Here is an 18,617-nt window from a genome sequence, read left to right on the forward strand (position 1 = left end):
ATAGATAGAAATAGAGCCGCATGTCTGTCCTCGTATTCAGCGTATAGCAAAACTCTCTTTGTATATTTGATTTGGCGTTTCGACCTGTAATGTCGAAGTCTGGGGCTCGGCAACGACATCGCATGGCAAGGGCCTGGCCGACCTGCAAAAGACACACACAAAACGTTTTTCTTTTCCCCCCATGGGTGGGAAATAATGAATTTTTAGGGGGGTGTCGTTGTCCTGAAAAGTTACGTCAAGTTCTCTCGATCGTTTCCACCCTTCTTTGGGATTTCAATATACTTTTCTAAACTTGAATTTTAGAGAAATTTCGAAAAACTCGATTCTTTCGACCTCGCAAGACGAGTGCACCAAATTCCTCGCCCACGACGGAATTAATCGACCGGGGCTGTCCATCAAGCTCTTCGTTTAACGAAGTTCGAAGCCTCCGCGAGGAAGAACGCTCGAATCCTCAACTTTGGCAACCCCCGGTGGAACGACTAAGGGTCGTCGCGTAAACTTGGCTCGGCAAATGTTTGCGGAGTTAAACGCTAGAAACGTTTTCACCGGGTCGTAATTTTTCTAATCCCGCCGCCGATGGGATGCTTAGAACGTTCGCGCCTTGATGAATCCGAGGGCTAGGCGCGAACGAGGGGCTGAAATAACGACGAACCACTCGCACGAAACTCTATCTCCGTGCGTAGGAGAATTTCGTACGAAATGTTAAATAATTTCCTGAGATTTGTACATAATCTTTGAATATTAATTAATTCCCAGACGAATCTACGATTGTGAATTAATTTAATATAATAGAGGGTTTACCGTCTCTCTCTGGTTATCAGAAACCGAATAGTACAGAGCTGACGTTAATAAATAATAGTAATATAAATAATTAGTTTCATAGCGTATTTGGATATGAAATTTTAATTGAGACAACGCGACCATCAGCGTCATTGCATCGTAGAACCAACCTGATTATTGCAAACAATTTCGAAACCAGACATCAAGCATTACACGAGCAAAGCCCCATTTTATACGGACGATTTTCATATTACATTACCGAATTATACAATAATAATACCAGCCGCTGTTTGCAAGCCATTTCGCGTCGGAATATATTTCATTACGTTCAATCGTGCGTTTAGGTTCGCCTCCGATACAGAGTTACTGATAATGCAAACATTAATTGTAATAACGGTACATTGTTAATTCCGTATACGATTAAACATTGATGATGTAAACGCACGAAATCGTGACGAGCTGCCCACGCGACGAATGTCCGCGGATCACGCGCACACCGACGAACATAATCTTTGCGTAATTGATTCCACATGTATCGCGTTCCGGCGTTAAGTGAACTTTTGAACTCTAACTCCGTAAGAGTATGGCTTTCTCGTGACATTTTATCGAAAAATCTGTGAAATTTCAATCAACATTGCTACGTACTAGAATTATTCGATTAAACATTCTTGGTCCTCTTAGTTTCGCATGCACGAGAGTAGCATACATTTTCACGTATATTGAAGAACTTCGCTAATGAAGGAGTATGTATTTTTATTAATCGTTCGCACGACATTACATATAACAAATGAATTAATAAACATTCAAAGTGATATTTATTAAATCACCACTAGATTGATCCATTTATATCAGGGAACAGAGTTAAACATGTGAGGATCGGGTGAACGGTAGCGATGGATGACAGTGGTCTCCCCACTCCTCCGCCATCATGTGTAGGACTCATATGGAGTCACTGTGACCGAAGGTTCTCATTCTCTACCTGGCTCCCGGGGAGGGCGGACCACCTGGACTACCTAGACGTTCCGGAACAACCTTACTGACCAGTGGCCACCAGTGGGGACCTCTAGTGACCAGGCTGACCACTGCTGACCAGGCTGACCAAGCTGACCAGGGTGACCAGGGTGACCAGGGTAACTAGTTGACCAATGGTGAGCATACAATGACCAGTTACTGACCAGTGGTGAGTGATATTTAAATCTCCCCTCTCTCTCTTATTTTTCAAATTCTAAATTCGCTCGTTTATTTTTGACTGTTGTTTGATGAAATATTGGGTTTGTTTAATTTATCCGTACTTGTTTCGATACTGTGGATGTTTCCTCCATTTTTGACATATAATGAGATGATCTCTTGACCAGTGCTTCTATTATTTGGTCAATTTTTGCGTTATGGCTTTGAAAGGAAATGATTCTGAACGTAATATGTTCTCCGATCATTTACTGTTTCTGGTTCCAAGTTGCTTCTTGAACTCATATCTGTGTCGATTAATCAGAATTTTTATTTTGATTTTATTCGTGAAACTGATTTGTCCTTTTCACTACTTATGGTATTAATTAAATCTGACTTGATAAGGAGTTCCTCATTTCGTAAAATTATTTTACTGTTCTGCTGTTCATCAGCATCGTCTATCGACTAATCAGAATTTTTATTTTGATTTTATTCGTGAAACTGTATTGTCGTTTTCACTACTTATGGTATTAATTAAATCTGACTTGATAAGGAGTTCCTCATTTCGTAAAATTATTTTACTGTTTTGCTGTCCATCAGCATCGTCCATCGATTAATCAGAATTTCTATTCTGATTTTATTTAGGAAATTCTTTTGTCGTTTTCACTACTTGTGATATTAATACAATTTTATCTGATGAGATCTGTCTTATTTGATAGAATTTTTCGACTCTCTAGCTAGGTTCTTCAGCATCGTTTGTTTAATGTGTTTATTAAATTTTGTTTCAGGTTAAATCTATTACAGATCAATTCCAAGAACATCGAGGGAAGGCGCCATGTGATACTAACACAAGTATTAGTTTCTGTTTCAGGTCAGATCTATTATAGATCGATTCCAAGGACATCGAGGGAAGACGCCACGACCGCCGAGGGACTCATCCGCCGAGGGACTCATCCGCCGAGGGATTCATCCGCCGAGGGACTCATCCGCCGAGGGACATTTAATTCTAAGTCGATTAGATTTAAGCTTCGTCGCGAATCTTAAAATTAACGTCGAAGATTTCTTTATTCTACATATTTTCGCGTCTTACCAAGCAATTATTCAATAAGTAGCTTCTCTCGACTCGTTCCCTCGTTTCTAGCTTCGGTCACCGCTGTTTCATCGATTGAAACATGTGATCGGCCGTGTATCGGGTCCGAAAGATCTAATCGCCTTCCCTTGGTAAGCTTGATCGAGGGAAAACGGATCTTCGCTGGAAGGTGTGGAGTTTCCGTATTCTGCGGAAACGCACACCTTCCAGCGGAAGTCGACCCTGTTTCAGGTACTCTCTCTTTTGTCAGACAGCCCAAGTCGGGTCCTTCGGGCTCCCGGCGGGTTGCGTTGGAGAAATGGAGACCTCGACTCGGGGTTGCAGTTATCTGTTTTCTTGTTGAGATCGAGTTAGCAAGGGCAGTAGGTTCGATCCTCGGATCCGCTGCACGGTTCAGCATCGCGTCGCGTCGCGTCGCGTATCCCACGATTTAGCTTCATCCCTCTTTTTAACCACATAATTGCTTGGTAAAACTAACATCCAAGGAACTTTGTTTCCTTCTATCGTCCGAATTTTAGCTTCAACTTGACTAGACTTGAGCTTCGACGTTAATTTTATTCTATTCTATGCGTCTCCCAATATTGCCAAGTAATTATTTAACAAGTAGCTTCTCTCGACTCGTTCTCTCGTTTCTTGCTTCGGTCACCACTGTTTCGTCGAACGAAACACGTGATCGGCCGTCCAGTTTGTCCGAAAGATCTAGTCGCCTGCCAATGATAGATCGATTTCTAGAAATAGAAATCAATCTACCAAGGGTAGTGTCGATTCGATCCGAAGATCCGCTGCACGGTTCAGCATCGCGTCGCGTCGCGTCTCCAACAATTTAGCTTCATCCCTTTTTAAACAAAATAATTACTTGGTATTTAGACTTAAGTCTTTAGTGTAGCCGCGTGTCCTGCCAAGTAATTATTTAACAGGTAGCTTCTCGTTCACTCGTCCCTCGTCCCTTCGATCACCACTGCTTCCATGTAGAAAGCAAGTGATCGGCCGTTTAGCTGGTCCGAAGGGTCAGTTGCCGTCCTCTGGTGAGACGATCCAAGGGAAAGGGTATTTCGGCCGCAGAGGGGATCAGGGACTGTTCCTGTCTGCGGTAGCCCCGACTCAAGATCCCTCTCTCTGTTAGACGTCCCGAGTTGGGTCCATTTGGCTCCCAACAGGTCGCTTGGGGGAAATGGGGAACCTGTGTCGGGTGCGTCGATTCCCTTACCCTTCGATCGGACTTGCCAAGAGGCAACGAGCTGACCCTTTTGGACTCGCTATTCGGTTCGCGTATCTCGTTCCCTGCACCTACTGCACTTTGCAGTAGCGCGTCGCGTCGCGTCGGGTCGCGTCTTCCTCAATTTAACTTCATCCCCTTTAAACAAAATAACTGCTTGGCAGAAGTGAACCAGAAGATCGAAGGAACTTTGTTTCCTTCTATCTCTCTGGTTTACTAATCTAGCTTCTAATAATGTAAAGGGAGATCGATGGAACTTTGATTCCATCTATCTCTCTTCGGGTCTCCAATCGCAGCAACCTCCACGTGGTGAGACCTGGTAATCGGTGTCACCCACGATAGAAAAGTTATTCTCCGTGGGTGACACCGAGCTAATGGCTGCGAATTTAGAATTGTTTCTTGATATAATGAACGAATTTAGATTTATAGTTAGTCAGGTGTTTGGTTAACCATTATGTTAGACAGATTATTTTTATTTGAAGACAAATTCTTTTGAAAACTCTTTCAACTCTCTTCGTTGGTTGTGCATCTTTGGTCACAGAAGATCTTTATTAATGGAAGGTGGTTGGGAATCGGTTAGTGCGGGTCTCCATTCGCAGCAACCTCCACGTGGTGAGACCTGGTAATCGGTGTCACCCACGATAGAAAAGTTATTCTCCGTGGGTGACACCGAGCTAATGGCTGCGAATTTAGAATTGTTTCTTGATATAATGAACGAATTTAGATTTATAGTTAGTCAGGTGTTTGGTTAACCATTATGTTAGACAGATTATTTTTATTTGAAGACAAATTCTTTTGAAAACTCTTTCAACTCTCTTCGTTGGTTGTGCATCTTTGGTCACAGAAGATCTTTATTAATGGAAGGTGGTTGGGAATCGGTTAGTGCGGGTCTCCATTCGCAGCAACCTCCACGTGGTGAGACCTGGTAATCGGTGTCACCCACGATAGAAAAGTTATTCTTCGTGGGTGACACCGAGCTAATGGCTGCGAATTTAGAATTGTTTCTTGATATAGTGAACGAATTTAGATTTATAGTTAGGCAGGTGTTTGGTTAACCATTACGTTAGACAGATTATTTTTATTTGAAGACAAATTCTTTTGAAAACTCTTTCAACTCTCTTCGTTGGTTGTGCATCTTTGGTCACAGAAGATCTTTATTAATGGAAGGTGGTTGGGAATCGGTTAGTGCGGGTCTCCATTCGCAGCAACCTCCACGTGGTGAGACCTGGTAATCAGTGTCATCCACGATAAAAAAGCTTTTCTATCATGAGTAACGCCGAACTAATGGCTGCGAATTTAGAATCGTTGCTTAAGATATAACAGCAAATGATTCTGACTGAAATATTATGAGACTTTAGTAAAACTTCTCGAATGGTATACGATTTCTTGCATTTAGCGACGTTTTTACAAATTTTGTCAGGTTACTCCTTTCGTTTCACGATGCGTTTGCAAATAATTTATTAAATCTAAACGTGTAGTCGGCAAGCACATTTCCACAGATAATACAAAAGTGATCGATAAAAAGTAAAAATGTACGTCTGGCGAGGGGACGTGCGAATAACGGCGAAGACGTTCGGCCTCGTGAGTTTCGCTTCTCGTAAAAAGGTTCCGAAAGATGACCTAAAAATGAACTCGAGGGTCGGGAATGCTCCCTTAATCGAGCGCCGTGAACTTGGCGTGCCTCGGAATATGAAATTATGTCCCGTAAAAGGCAGTCGCCGGATGCTGGGGTTCAAGGGGAAACGAGGACGCTTGGCCTATTTTAAATCCATTCGTATGCTAATTCGACCGACCGTCGACCAGGAGGGAAAAGGATACAGGGGCACGGCGGACAAAGCAGCCAGATGGAGGTAATTGGATAATTGATCCCGCGGATGCGGGATGAATCTCCTCACGGGAACCAGACGGTGGCTGTGGCTGCCGTACAACTTCGCGATCCGACGGAATACATTTACAAAATTAAATGCCGCGTGGAAACTTTCCGTTTAGAAAGTTTAATCCGCGTGGGCGGCACGAGCGACGTTTCGCTTTATGAAAATTTTCATCGTCCTTCGCGGACCTGCGAACCTGTCGAAGGCGTGGGGACGCCAACTTTTTCTTTTTCTTCGAAGGGGTGAAAAACATTCTGGCAGGATTTCCCCTGGGTCAGGTCTGGGTTAAAAACTATCGAAACTGTAAAATTTCTTACGAGACCGAAACTTTTTAAGCACCCTAAAACTCCAGTGTCCTATTCGAGTTTATTTCCTTGGACGTTTCAGCTCGAGAATTGTTTTAATTCTAAAGTGAAATGTCTCGTCGCCCATGTGTGGACAGTGACAATGAAAGTGTTAAGCAAATATTTTTCTCTGCATAAATGGAGAAGTCCAATTTCAATACTAGGATCAATTGTTTTTTCTTCTATATAAAGGCTCCAGAATTTCAAATGTTCGTAACTAAAAAGCGAGGTCACGGATTGCACGATATAATCCTCTCCTATGTCCGTTCGTATGAGAAATAACCATATTTCGGTGCGTCCTATCTCCCCGAGATACGTGTTGATTATACGTGTCTGACAATGCACTGTCCTACTCTACTTGGGCAACATCAGGCGAGCGACCTATTCCGCGCGATAAGGCACTGGCCACACTCAACTGGCCTGACTGCACCATAATTATATTCGACGCATTCTGGTCGTCTGGCTCCATACACGCGTCCAATTCTACTGGAAACATTCGTGCTACGTTTTACTTATCCGATCGCAGGCTAATCGACTACCAATATGTTTGTCTGACCATCGCGCGACCCATTCTACTTACTCGATTGCCCGACTATGTCCGCGTTAGTTCTACTTGGCAGACCGGAATAAGTTCTAAATTTAATTAAATCGTGAACGCGTTTTATTCGAAGAGTTTTAGCGATCGAATTGATATTAAATGTATATTTAACACTTGATCCGTGCACGTTGAAACGCCTCTCGCTGATCTATGTCGAGCAAATGGCCGTCTTTCGTTTTTATCTTGCGTTCTATTTTTAACCGGAGCTCGAGTGCCTGTGATTTACGGGCTGCATAACACGGGCGCATCTTGTCCAGAAGTTATTTTATTCCCGCGCGCCGTGGCTTCCGTCAGACACATTTGAATTACGGTCGTTCCCCGGCGAGCAAAAGAATTCTTCCACGATTGCAGCCACGGCATTTATTTCCCCAAGACTTCGAACGAGAAAATATTACATCACGGTCGCTGTACGTAAAATCAATTACAGCGTCGCGTTTCCGACCGCGGCCGCGTAATCTATTCCGTTTATACGAAGGACGCTGTTTACTAATAATTATTCTAATTAAATTCATTTCGTTCCGAGGCGCGCGTCGCTGAAATTAATGGCGATTAAAATTCGACGAGCTGCCGTACGAATAATTTGTTAGCAGGATAATTGAATGTATTGTAGGAACACCGTGAAAACGTGACGCTGAAAGTAATTTAGTATTACTGTAAAATATTTACGCGTTGCCAGTCCATCTTGAATGCAAATTTCTAGCGAAAGTAGAGCACCGTTGCTTATTCCGCTATCATCGACGAGCGATTATTTCGTCGTTTTACACGGAGATTCTTAAAACGAGGAATCCATGAATGTGCAACGGCGACAGGAAATATAGAATGCCGCGGAAAATTTGAAAACTTTTAAAAGAATTCTGTAGAATATGAAAAGTACGGAAAGGGACCCCACGTCGCTGCTAGCGAAATTTTAATAAGTATTCGAAAAAATGGTATCGCGAGGAGGGGATCCAAGGAAACAATGTTTTCGTTGGAAGTTTCCGCGGAGTTAGGGAAAGTGTTTCCGAAATTCACACCTTGCCGACTGTAATTCCACAAGTTCCTCGAGTTTCTCCGCTTGCCGCGAGACCGGAGTTTCGTATTCGTTCGGGAGTTGGAGCGATCTTGAGAAAAAGTTTCGCGTCGAAACCGCAAAGTTAAATAAATTAATCCTTTCTCGCCGCGACGGTGACGTTAAACGATAATCCTCGCGTACAAATCTCGACAGGGATTTGATAAACGATTCGCGGGCGCAAAACCATCTATTCGGACGTCTCTTCGATACCGAAACTTTCATTAAATCACCGCTCGTCGATCGTTGCGTATAGATATGGATGGTCGAGATAATAACGCGTGAAATATTCGGGTAAAATTAACTAAATGATAAATTAGAAGTAAATGTGAAAAGTGTTTCGATTTTTAATACATTCGATCCACTTTGAACGACGTATCTTTTATGTTACGCGATGGGGAGTTCATTTTTTGTGATTGTACGCGTCAAGTATCGGGAGTCTATTACGCGTCGAAGGTAACGGAAGCTCTAAACAAATTTCGACGCGACAGGAATTGCCATGCGTCGCAATAACGCAACAGGACATGACATCGCATTGCGGTTCGCATTAACCGACACTGAAACGTCCACTTGTGTCATCGATGGAATATTATTCGACGTGTCGCGGTGCGATATTCATTTTCGCGATGACGGTCCGTGCCTCGCGATCAGGCCACTGCATAAACGATTCGTTTCGAGCTAGCAACATGCACTGTACGCTCAGGAATCAATAGATAAATTGTAATTACGAGTTTCAATGGCCACGTTTTAAATGAAACCGTAACAAAATTACTCGATTATCTTCGAGGCTCTTTCCTCTTTTATGGATTGCAAAAACGTATGGTTTAGAAGTGCATTGGGCCAGCGATGGCCACCGGAAGTCCCAAAGTTAACAGAGGAATATCGAAGAAAAAGGAAGTTTCAACCCGTTGAGCCGCAACTTTTAATAACTGTCAATTACCGTGTACCGTGGAGTAATTATTATATCAGGTCGGTAATTGATTTTCCGCGATGTTTAAAATTAAGTCTCGCCGCGGTCGGTCGACTCTGCGTTCGCTACACGCTCGTAAAAGGTTCGAGAACTATTATCCTTCGAGGCTACGTATCTTCGTTATATTATTCGAACCAATAAAACAAGATTTCATAATTTTTGCTTGCGTTTAGAAGCAACCAGCGGTGATCTGATTAATTTAAACTGATTTCCGCACCGACAAAAATAATTCCATGAGTTTTGAAAATTGATTCTCGAAAACAAAGCTTCGTAATAAAAATTTTATCCCACGTTTTCGATGTATCGTTACACGAATAATCCTTCCAATCCTGTAATTTAATGCGACGGATCGACGCGTCATTAAAAATGAATAGTAATAATATGTCTACTGTTCTATGCATGTATAATATCTATATTTTCCTAGTTCATTTGATCACCGTGTTAAACTAATTTCTGTATATACAGGGTGTTCGGCCACCCCTGGGAAAAATTTTAATACAGGATTCTAGAGGCCAAAATAAGACGAAAATCAAGAATACCAATTTGTTGATGGGGGCTTCGTTAAAAAGTTATTAAAAATTATTTTCGGTTGCGGGGGTCAATTACAATCATTTTTGGTCATTATATGTACTCCCGAAATTCTACCCACTTTCGAGAAAAAAATTCGAGTAAGTGCTGAAAGTTTTTGGTGAAAAAAAGACTTTCGAATCGTCTTGGAAAAATTATTTTTAGTTGCAGGGGTCAATTGCACGCATTTTTGGTCATTAGACATACCCCCGAAATCCTACTCAGTTTCGAGAAAAAAATTCCTTACCGAAAATATCATGTCTGACCATACCGTGGAGATGTTTCCCTGAAATTTCATGCGTATTTTTAAAACATCATAACTTCTGAACGGCTTGAAGGATTTTGATGTTTGAAGAAGCAAACGACGCGTATTTTAATGAAGAATATGTAGAAATTCTAAGAATATTCGAAAAGTTGGTCCTTGATTCCGCAAAATGAGAAAAACCCCATAAAAGTGGTCCAATTTTCAAACGACCATAACTCGTACAATAGTGAATATATTTCAATGAAACTTTTTTTGAATTAGAGCCCATGGGTGCCTACAAAAAAGTGTTAGACAACTTTTCTGTAGAGCGTGAAACAAATTTTTAAGAAAAATCGACAGGTGATAGGTGCCTAAATTTTTCGACGAAAAAAGAATTTTTCAAATCGTTCTGGAAAAATTATTTTCAGTTGCGAGGGTCAATTACAATCATTTTTGGTCATTAGACATACCCCCAAAATCCTAACCAGTAAGGGCGGAACTTTAAACGTTACTAACTTTTTAACGAAGCCTCGATCAACAAATTGGTATTCTTGATTTTCGTCTTATTTTGGCCTCTAGAATCCCCCATTAAAATTTTTCCCAGGGGTGGTCGAACACCCTGTATATCTGTAGAGGGGGAGATTCGTCGATAGGCTGCGATTAAATCTAATCCTGGATTAACCCTTCGAGCGTAGCACGGAGTTTCGTCTATCGAGCAGATTTTTCATTCCCTCTCGATCTGTTAATAATTTTCCACGAAACATCGAATCGACCCATTCGTCTTGTTTCCCGAGGTTCGGAATATTAAATTTCATCACGATTCGACGCGGTGATTACGATCTTTTCGGTGGGATATCGGGCTGACCTCGTTTCCCAGGAAAATATTGCATTTTGCTGGAACTTGAAAGCGCATTCCGGCGATTTCAATCTCGCGAAAATAAATAATGCTGTCGCGGGAATCATCGCGTTTACAAGAACAGGGACAGTTTCGCTTGCAAATTCCGCGGCTCGTTCGCATTTCTCGGTCGACTAGGAACGGCTTAATCAGATCCAACCTCGAAGGTAATATAGAAAAACTCATCTGGCGTCGTTCTGAAAACTCATCCGAGGACGGTAGAAAATACGAAGCGACGTACCAAGTGCCGTCCGCGGCTTTTCAAGACGAGAACGGTTTTCCCGATGCTACGAGCGAACAAAAAACAAAGTTACATTACGTGAAAAGTTTACAACCGGCGCTACGAAAATTTGATCTTATAATTTTTTTCTCGTGAAAGGAAAGCTTCTACGAATAATATTCAATTTTCAACGTTAGAGAATCGATGTTTTGCATTGAAATAGAAATTCATCGAATTGGGTACTCGGAATGGTTATTTGCGGAAAAAACGTGTTTCTATTTTGTCAAGAAATTTTATAAAATTGATAGACCAACGACTGTCGCGATAAATATCCATCGTGACGAATACTGCAAACGATGACATTTAAACGTGAAATCTCTACCCTTTCCGACGCGTAGAATTTTCACCATTTTCGGGGGGAGGAAAAAATGGTGTCAAATAAAATGAAAAATATTGCGACGCAACGAACACTACGGCTCCGCAGTGCGAACTGTCGGAATTGCATTCGAACGAAATGGAAATACACCACCGACCAGCATCGCTACACGGCTCGATTATTATTAACACGATTTTCGAGATGGATCTCGACGTTTCTCTTTAAACTTTCAGTGGAAACGAAGGTAAAACAATTTTTCTTGTTTAATCGGTTCTGAGAATATTTATCGTAACATTTTTTGTCAAATGTCTTCCCTCGAGCAAACATAAATTTCATTCGCGAAGATAGTGTCGCAATGGTACTTCGTTCCATGGCACTTCGAACATCGTGAAGCAACAGTCTGACGTTTACGAAGCCACTGATCCACAGGTGGCTCTTAAATGCGAATAGCAAAGCTAATAAAACGCTTTCGACACCATGAAAATCATTCTACGACCAGTTTGTCCGTAACTTTCCGAAAATTATGACCCATGCGAGCGTTCGAGCTGCGATTTGTCAATTTTAGCTCGAGCTTAACCACGAACCAGACATCCAAACAAAGATCTACCACAGAAACATCTCCCCCTCGATCCGAAACTACGAAATAAAATTAAATGATAAGATTTAATCGTCTAGAACGGCCTAAATTGTCTAAAATCGATAGAAATTTCTTAGCACAGAATCCAAACAGTCAGGATTCCCTCGAATCCACGAATTCTCACGTGCTTCGCCTGCAGTCTGAACGCTTATGCGATTACGGCGAAACAATTTAACGTATTTGCTGGAACATGCGATCAAACGAAATTATAGAATTCCACGATATCTCGAAAAGCACTGCAATCGGTCTCGTCGCGATAGAAATAGCTTTCCATTCATCTTTTCACGGCGAAGAAAATTTCCTAGTAAGGAAATTAAAAATTGAAATTTTCTACGGAACACTCGCGTTGGTTATGTTCGTTGCAGATTAATTTTCTGCTTTCGCGCGACATCGTTGGAAATTTCGTAAATGAAAATGGGTTTTACGCTTATGTATTCAAACAATGTAGTTCGACGTCGATTCACGCCGTTCATCCGGGACATTGCACTCACTGTGACGTCAATTGACAGCACCAGGATTAGCCAATCGCTTGGCAACACTCCATTTTTGCAACACTCGACGAGCGTTCAATTTTGTTTGAGTTGCGAAAATCCGTAAAAATCTGCGCGTTTTTCTACGATAGAAGGACTCGTTAAAACATTCTAGCCATCGTTCTCGATACACTCCGGTAATCGATAACATAGATATTTATCAAACACTCTGTTTTCACATTTTATTGACGTTTGCAAATTTATTCAGGTTGGCGTTGAAACACACCGACGTGAATCGCGTTTCTGTTTATTTTTGTAACCATCCCTTACGGGGTATAGTTTATCACAGTTTACGTAACTAGATAAATATTAAAAAAATCGTGTAGCTAGATTACGTACCGATGTCGATACCAGAATTTGATTTCTGTAAATATTTTTTCTTTTTTATTTCGACTATTTTCGATTACTCGAATCAAATCGCTTCGAAGAAGGAAATTTACATTAGAGTATGAAGTAGAAATAGGCTAGAAACTAAAGGCAGACTTAAATTCGTATCTTTGTTCCATTGACTTTTGTCACCCGGAGAATAAACGGTTTGTTGCGTCTGCAAACAATTTTCCTGGCTTAATTGCATTACTCACGGTCGACTGTCTCAAATGTTATTTAATTTTCTTTAAATTCTATTACCCGTTCAACTCGACGCCCATCCATTAATTTCTCGACGAAGGCGTAATAAGCGTTCCCGGATCGTTCGACCGTAAGGACAAAAGACTTTCTCGAACGGAAAGCCAGCTGGTTAGTTGGAGGTAATTTAGATTTACAGCGAAGTCGTGCTCCACGGAGCCCCAGAAGCGAGGACAACTTTCTCCTCGCGGTGGAGAAACGTACAGGGCGTGACAAAAATATTTCCCGTTTTGCAAAAACGAGTACCAAAATTCTGGCTTCAAAGTTCGATGTTTCCTAATATTTCACTTAACTGTGCCTCTGAACGGAGAAGGGTTGAAATTGTTCGACTGTAAACTCGTATCTGGAGGGGGTGGTGAGACCGCTTCTTTCCCACCCTGTACCAGAACCGAGAGTCCCGAAAGCCTGGCACGAAACAGTAGGGAAAAGGAAGAAGAATGCGTCTACGTACGAGAGAGGAACGCGAGGAGGAGGAAATCACGCATGCTGTTACTCCTCGACGAGCAGAAGCCAAGAGGGTATCCCCATAGCAACCATTGTGGGGATGACGATACTGGTGAGCAACGCGGAAAACAGAGGGAACTGTGACGAACTCGAAGCCAGAAACTGCACAGTGTCGGGGCCAATTCAATCAGATACTCGTTAATGCCTGTGTCAATTTCCAAGCATTCGGTTCGGATATCAAACAATTATTCGAATAAGTTGTCACGGACATCGGTAAGATGAACTCGATGACTCAAACGTTACCAAGTACTTTGCCCTGCTCTGTGTCAGCGAGATCTAGTTACTCCAGCACAGTACTGCGTTAGGGATACATGCATCAGATATCTGCAATTATTTAAATAAATCGTCGTACTTGCTGACTAGAACACTTCTTTCACTATCGACATGAATTCAAATATCAAATATTTCGCCTAAATCTGAGGTACCTAGCTGGCCTACTACAGCACTGCCTCGCTTGTTGCATCGGTTGGGGATCCGCGTTAGGGATACTTGCAACTTTCCCTGTCAGAGGCTTAATAGAGTGTCCGATATTACGATATACGATGAATTCTACTTTAAAATATAGGAACAACGCTAAGGGAAACGTTCTGTTTAAAAATTTAATGCCAACGGAGTTGGAATTATCCAGGTAAGCTCGATTCGACGGACATTCGGATTTAACAGACACGTCGTGTCCCCCATTAGTCCGCTAAATCGAGGGCTTTGCCGTGCCGATTTTTCCCCTGTCAGTCCCATCACTATCGGGGACGAAACGAGCGACAAAAACAGGGGGAAAGGAAACGAAAGTGATCCCCGAAACTCCCATAGGTTCCTCCTTGTTTCGCAGAAGAATTTATGTCGGTGGATCAGCGCGGAATCGAGGAAAGCGACGGTCGAAGCGAATGGAAGTTTCGCGCTACGCTCGCTGAATACGCTCCGGGACTTATTTATCGTCGTCGCGCGATCGGAGAGGGTAGACGACGACCGGCGGCGTAAATAGAAAAACGACGAGGGAGACCGCCCGGAATCCCAGCTTTATTATTGCATCGTAACGCGTTCGAGCGAAGACGAATTCTATTACGACAGTTTACGAACGCACTGTACACTGTGTTTCCCCGGTTATCTGAAAACGAATCCCAGTCTGGTCTTCGACAGCTCTCCAGGAATCGACCTTCCTTCGAATTACAGGGGATGGCGCGTATAAATAAAATTCTAATTTAAATTATTTTTTAAAGGTCAAAGCTTTCGTGTCGATGAAATTTTGTTGAAACTTTCCTAAAACATAGGGACGAAATCTATCGCTCTACGAGGGGGTTGATTGTAGTTAATCGATAAGGGTATTGTGTCCAAAGTATTTTAAGTGATCACTGTGGTTGAGAAGAGTTGGACGAAAGACGAGCATCGAGTACAGTCTGCTTTAGCGATTAGCGTGATAGTTACCGCCTCGAGGGCTTCAGAGACGCAACCCCTTAGGTCTGGATATGCATACACCTAATCAGCGCGTCCGCGCAGAACGCAAACTATCGTTACGAAGCCGATTTGCAAACCCCATGTGTCCATGTTGCTCGTCACCGATACATTACGACGTTCGATCCAGCTAATAAAATTAATATTAACGCGTTTGATCTTAATTTCGAGGCCTTTTGCCGAACGATATAATAATTTGTAATGCATTACGCGAGAAAAGAGGAAGATCAAATAGATAGCGATCGAACGAAACGGAAATAGCAGAATCTCAGTATCACGGTAATCTATGAAATTAATACAAGTCTGTGGAAGTGTACGGGAAACGGCAGTTCACCTTGCAAGTTGGTTTCGAAGGTAGCTGATATTAATAACGAACAGGTCTCCGACGTGACGCTTCGCTGGGAGCAAAGTTACCCTCCGAGGTCTCGTTTCTTATTACCTCCCCTTTCTCGCATGCTTCCTCATTTTTTTCGACCAGCCACTCTCGCCTCGTGGCCTGATTAAGTGGTCTGTCCAGAAATAAAAACTGATTTCTTCCCATTCCGTATTTGCTTTCTTTCGAATTTCTAGCTTGGAGAATACTGGACAAACTTCGAAGGGCCTAAAAATCAATTTCTTTTCGCATTCTCTTAAATATTAAGCCTCGAGACAACAGACGTTAGAGTCGTTTGATTAGACTCATAAATATATACAGGGTCTTCAGCCGCCCCTGGGAAAAATTTTAATAGAGGATTCTAGAGGCCAAAATAAGACGAAAATCAAGAATACCTATTTGTTGATGGAGGCTTCGTTAAAAAGTTATTAACAATTAAATTCAAAAATTTCAAATCGTTCTGGGAAAATTATTTTCGGTTGCAGGGGTTAATTGCAAGCATTTTTGGTCAACAGACATTCCCCCGAAATCCTACTCAGTTTCGAGAAAAAAATTCCTTACCGAAAATATCATGTCTGACCATACCGTGAAGATGTTTCCCTGAAATTTCATGCGTATGTTTAAAACATCATAACTTCTGAACGGATTGAAGGATTTTGATGTTTAAAAAAGCAAACGACGCGTATTTTAATGAAGAATATGTAGAAATTCTAAGAATATTCGAAAAGTTTGTCCTTGATCCAGCAAAATGAGAAAAACCCCATAAAAGTGGTCCAATTTTCGAACGACCATAACTCGTACAATAGTGAATATATTTCAACGAAACTTTTTTTTGAATTAGAGTCCATGGGTACCTACAAAAAAGTATTAGACAACTTTTCTGTAGAGCGTGAAACAAATTTTTAAGAAAAATCGACAAGTGATAGGTGCCTAAATTTTTCGACGAAAAAAGAATTTTTCAAATCGTTCTGGAAAAATTATTTTCAATTGTGAGGGTCAATTACAATCATTTTTGGTCATTAGACATGCCCCCAAAATCCTACCCACTTTCGAGAAAAAAATTCGAGTAAGTGCTGAAAGTTTTGGGTGAAAAAAAGACTTTCGAATCGTCTAGGAAAAATTATATTTAGTTATAGGGGTCAATTATAATCATTTTTGGTCATTAGACATTCCCTCGAAATCCTACTCAGTTTCGAGAAAAAAATTCCTTACCGAAAATATCATGTCTGATCATACCGTGGAGATGTTTCCCTGAAATTTCATGCGTATCTTTAAAACATCATAACTTCTGAACAGATTGAAGGATTTTGATGTTTGAAAAAGCAAACGACGCGTATTTTAATGAAGAATATGTAGAAATTCTAAGAATATTCGAAAAGTTGATCCTTGATTCCGCAAAATGAGAAAAACCCCATAAAAGTGGTCCAATTTTCAAACGACCATAACTCGTACAATAGTGAATATATTTCAATGAAACTTTCTGTTGAATTAGAACCCATGGGTACCTACAAAAAAGTATTAGACAACTTTTCTGTAGAGCGTGAAACAAATTTTTAAGAAAAATCGACAGGTGATAGGTGCCTAAATTTTTCGACGAAAAAAGAATCATTTTTGGTGAATACACATACCCCCAAAATTTTGCGCATTTTCGAGAAAAAAATTCAGTACGGTCGGAACTTTAAACGTTAATAACTATTTAACAAAGCCTTCATCAACAAATTGGTATTCTTGCTTTTCGTCTTATTTTGAGGTTAACAGACTTTAATGTTTATGGTAACACAGAAGACATCGAGTTTCATAAATTTTCTAGCAGCCCGGCGAATGGAAAGGGAGTTAATAAGAGAGCTCTGTACCCTATCTTCTCTTTCTTTTAGCTTCTTCAATGAGCTTTACGTCAATCTCCAGATTCTGAAACCAGCCTTTGCCTCTGTTAGTTATTTCTATCTTCATCTATTAATCTTTTATTTAAAGTTACCCCCTGGATTTCTATATCGAAAGAAACTCGAATAAGTAATAAATATACGAGAAGAAAGCACAGTAGAACGACTTTAATTTCCTAAATATCCTTTTAGTTCGAGCTCTCCATTGTTCTTTCGAATTTATAGTTACTCCTTGTCATCGCTTTAACACTACGAGGATGATGATTGCGGCATTAACCGGCTTGGTAACGATACGATTCGCCAGTGCGTTAATAGAATTTTATATCTAGCACGAAGATCCTCGAAGAAGTCACCCAGAAACGATCTCGTACGCGTTTTGTAGCTCATTCTGCTCCATCGGCGATCCAACGGGCAGCTATTTATCTACAAATTGTTCTCCGGACATAATGACGCGATAAACCGAGAAATACAGTTTAATAGTGGCCTAACCTCCTATGGCGTACGTCCGACGACTTTCTTCTCTTTATGATCACTTTCAGAAAGTACCTCGACCACCCAGATGGTCCGATGTTCGCGAAATAAAGACACGGTAATGGAACCTTTATAAAGGATTTTACAAACGCTTTCTAACGCTTGCACGACAGAGGGGACCTCGAGGACTATCTTCCCGTGGACTTTTAATTTTAATTGCTTCCCTTTTTCAGCTTCCACTCGCGTCGCCGTTGATTTATTTTTGCATAACTCTCGCCGAAATACAGCGACGACGTTCGAACGAAAAGGCGACAAAACCGTAACTGTGCCTTTATATTTAGAAAACGTTTCTGGAAATGTGATTTTGAGGGATTCTCTTAATACAGAATTACGAACTATGCGAAATACGGCCATTGAAGTCGCGTAGAAAATTCGCAGAAGAGAAAGGAAAGAGTGCGGAATGTTCCAAGCGATCAGTTTCCTCTTTTCTGCGAACTTCTCGCCCAAAGACGAAATTCGAAAGAAAAACTTTCCTCCTGGTCCGGGAAAGAATTCTTTCCCGAGCTTTTTATCGTAGTTCGCGAAATTTCGTCGCGAGTGGATGTACTTTCGAAACGTTTTTGAGTGGTTTGTCCATACAAACTGTGCTTCCAATAGCTGCCGGTATTCGTTCTGTTGTGCTTTCTGGTCCGCCTCTCTCGCCAAGTAATAATCAATAACGACGAGAATAAAACTAAATTACTAGCATCGATACCAGATAATAAAGTAA

The 18,617-nt window shown here is 41.4% G+C and overlaps 1 protein-coding gene across 5 annotated transcripts in view; it reads right to left on the reverse strand.

Moving 5' to 3' along the window:
* Positions 1–18,617, reverse strand: part of Rsh (Rap GTPase activating protein radish) — a 127,043-nt gene that overhangs the window by 36,975 nt on the left and 71,451 nt on the right. For 3 of the 5 annotated variants that reach the window (XM_076774358.1, XM_076774348.1, XM_076774339.1), the window contains exon 2: positions 85–142. The exons of the other annotated variants lie outside the window; for them this stretch is intronic. In XM_076774358.1, the coding sequence (XP_076630473.1) occupies positions 85–119 (35 nt within the window). In that variant the 5' untranslated portion in view covers positions 120–142. The remainder of the gene's footprint in view (positions 1–84; positions 143–18,617) is intronic. 5 annotated transcript variants of the gene reach the window in all.

This window comes from Colletes latitarsis, chromosome 2, assembly GCF_051014445.1.
Source record: "Colletes latitarsis isolate SP2378_abdomen chromosome 2, iyColLati1, whole genome shotgun sequence".
Lineage (NCBI taxonomy): Eukaryota > Metazoa > Arthropoda > Insecta > Hymenoptera > Colletidae > Colletes > Colletes latitarsis.